The sequence below is a fragment of the Syngnathus floridae genome, chromosome 9, assembly GCF_059516105.1.
Source record: "Syngnathus floridae isolate MCC-2025c chromosome 9, RoL_Sflo_1.0, whole genome shotgun sequence".
Lineage (NCBI taxonomy): Eukaryota > Metazoa > Chordata > Actinopteri > Syngnathiformes > Syngnathidae > Syngnathus > Syngnathus floridae.
In genome coordinates, this window is record NC_142421.1 from 15,159,450 (window position 1) to 15,162,440 (window position 2,991).

The 2,991-nt window shown below is 54.0% G+C and overlaps 1 protein-coding gene across 1 annotated transcript; it reads left to right on the forward strand.

The window, feature by feature from the left end:
• Positions 1 to 377: 377 nt before the first annotated feature.
• Positions 378 to 2,348, forward strand: LOC148393660 (uncharacterized). The gene is made up of 2 exons (XM_088385707.1): positions 378 to 1,770; positions 2,213 to 2,348. Exons 1-2 carry the CDS (start codon positions 406 to 408, stop codon positions 2,231 to 2,233), a joined length of 1,386 nt encoding a protein of 461 aa, XP_088241833.1. The 5' UTR covers positions 378 to 405; the 3' UTR covers positions 2,234 to 2,348.
• Positions 2,349 to 2,991: the final 643 nt, after the last annotated feature.

The following is a 2,991-nucleotide window of genomic DNA, read 5'->3' on the forward strand; positions in this document are numbered from 1 at the left end:
TGCTCAGCTCGTCGAGAAAATGCCATTTAAGCAATAAAATTAAAAATGCACCTAAAACCTAAACCAAACGTTGCATGTGCTTATTTCTTCATGCGCAGTGGTCAACGCGGCACTCTCTAGCTGCCAAGAGCTGTCATGCGGTCGCGTTTAATTTTCCGGGTTTCTGTCTCGTCGATGTCGTAATTTTACTTCCGGTTTTATTTTGTCATCCCTTCCGTTTCAGTTCGTGTTTCCTTCCTCGGTGTTGGTTGTCTTGTCTTCCCTGATCCCGATTGTGTGCACCTGTGTAATTGACAATAATGGTCAGCACCTGTGTCCACGCGCTTTTGTGTGTATTTAGTCCGCGTCTTCCCCTTGTCCTGTGCAAGTGTGTCTTGCCTCGTCCCGACCACCAGCGATTCCTTGATGTCCGAGTTCTCAGTAAGACCCCTCCTCTTTGTCTCGCCACCGAGCGACGCTTTTGTTAGTACTGTGATTCCCATAGCCTTTTTGTCTCGCCTCAGTGCGACGCCTTTTGTTTGTACTTTTTGCCACGTGTTTTCCCTCGTAAGAGGCGTTTTGATTTGTACTTTTAGCCTTTTATCTCGCCTCAGTGCGACGCCTTCTGTTTGTACTTTTTGCCACGTGTTTTCCCTCGCAAGAGGCGTTTTGATTTGTACTTTTGATCAGTGTGCTTGCTGGAATAAATCCAAGAAAGAAACGACTCTGCATCCGAGTCCCTTGCCTTGTCCCGTGCCTGACAGTACACACTGGCCAGACATGGACTCGGCAGAGTCGGAGTACCTGTGCGCCGCAGTGCGCTCCCATGCCTCACTGCTCGCCCAGCACCAGAGGCAAGTGGGCGACTTGGGTGAAGAAATCCGAGGACTCGCTAAGAATCAAGAAGACTTCAGAGGAGCGGTCGCCACCCAAGTAGCAAAGCTGGGTCAGCAAATGCAGGAAGTGCTCTCGCTCTTAAACGCGGGACCAGCAGCGACCTCCAGTACACCCGTTGCTTCCCCCGTTACTCCCCTTGCAATAGCTCCCATGACTGGCGGTGCCAGACTGGCTCCTCCAGAGCGCTACTCCGGAGAACCCGGCCTTAGCCGGGCCTTTATTACAGAATGCGAGATGCATTTTGAGAGGTCCCCAGCAGATTTCCCCACCGAGCGCTCCAAGGTGGCCTACGTGGTATCATACCTGACGGGAAGGGCCCGCACGTGGGCCACCGCGGAATGGGCCAGGGATTCCATCTCCTGTCGCTCTCTCCCCGCTTTCATCGAGGCTCTGCGAACGGTGTTCGATCCAATCTCCGCTGACCGAGACAAGGCTCGCCAACTCTGTCAGATAGTCCAGGGACAAGACACCGTCGGAGACTACGCCATCCGGTTCCGCACGCTGGCTGCGGAGTGCGGTTGGAACGCGACGGCACTATATGACATCTTCCTCCGGGGCCTGTCTGGATCCATACAGGATCAGCTAATTCCCTTAGACCTTCCCACCGACCTCGACGCCCTCATCGCTCTGGCTATCCGCACGGACAACCGGCTGCAAGAGTGGAGGCAGCACCGAAGCAGGAACGCCCCCGCCTTCGTCCCAGTAGCCGGCCCTGACGTTCACCACTCCAGGCTGTACGGGGATCGGCAGCGCCAGGAGCCAGAACCGATGCAGTTGGGCAGAGCTAAGTTAACAGAGGAGGAGAAGTTACGGCGACGCCGAGAGGGAAGATGCTACTACTGCGGTGAGCTCGGACACCTCCTTCTCTCCTGTCCAGTGAGAAGGACCCTGAAGGTAAGCGCCTTCTCTGCGGCTCTGTCCCCGGGGCGAGTGCTCCCCAAGGGCAGGATTACACAGTTGGGAAGAGAAATAGAACTTGAAGTATTAATAGACTCAGGAGCGGACGAAAGCTTGATAGACTGGGCATTTGCTCGCCGGTGGGGGGTAAAGACTGAGCTACTGAACACTCCCGTGAAAGCTAAGGCACTCAATGGACAGGCACTCTTTGAGATAACTCACATAACAGAACCAGTCTCGCTGTCAATTGGTCCCCACCAGGAGAACATACGGCTACATGTCGTGACCTCTCCAATGAACCCCCTCATTCTCGGGTATCCATGGCTTCAACGCCACAACCCCGCTATAGACTGGGGATCAGGGGAAATAACGGGATGGGGGTCCGACTGTCATGATTCCTGTATCAAGTCTAACCCGTGCCCTGTGCCTCCTGCTCCAGATGCGCCAGCCCCAGACTTAACCGGGGTCCCTGCGTGCTACCACCAATGGGCCGAGGTATTCAGCAAGGCCAAGGCCACCTCTCTACCTCCCCACCGTCCGTATGATTGCGCCATTGACCTCCTGCCGGGTTCAACTATACCCAAGGGGAGGCTTTATTCTCTTTCGGGACCTGAAAAGCAAACCTTGAATGAATATATAGACTCCTCCCTGCAAGCAGGACTGATTCGACCATCGTCGTCGCCTGCGGGGGCGGGGTTCTTTTTCGTGGGCAAGAAGGACGGTACCCTACGTCCCTGCATTGATTATAGTCCCCTCAATCAGATCACCATCAAGAACCGGTATCCGCTCCCACTGATGTCGACCGTGTTCGACCAATTACAGCAAGCCCGGGTGTTCACAAAGTTAGATCTGCGCAACGCCTACCATCTGGTGCGCATCCGGGAAGGGGACGAATGGAAGACAGGGTTCAACACCCATCGAGGACATTTTGAATACCTCGTCATGCCATTTGGCCTCACCAATGCTCCCGCTGTGTTTCAGGCCATGATAAACGATGTTTTGAGAGACTGTTTGGACCGTTTTGTGTACGTATATTTGGACGATATTTTGATTTATTCCCCGGATCTGAAGACCCATAGGGTTCACGTCGAGACGGTGTTGCAACGACTCCTTGAACACCAACTATACGTAAAGGCCGAGAAAAGTGAATTCCACAAGAACACCGTTTCTTTTCTCGGCTTCATCGTAGCCCCGGGCAAAGTTGAGATGGACCCGGCG

What these genes read in the sequence shown, in the direction of transcription:
- LOC148393660 (XM_088385707.1), top strand. Translation starts at nt 406, where the DNA reads ATGTCCGAGTTCTCAGTAAGACCCCTCCTCTTTGTCTCGCCACCGAGC. An exon ending in CAGTGAGAAGGACCCTGAAG is followed by an intron (nt 1,771 to 2,212) that starts GTAAGCGCCTTC and finishes CTCCTGCTCCAG; the next exon opens with ATGCGCCAGCCCCAGACTTA.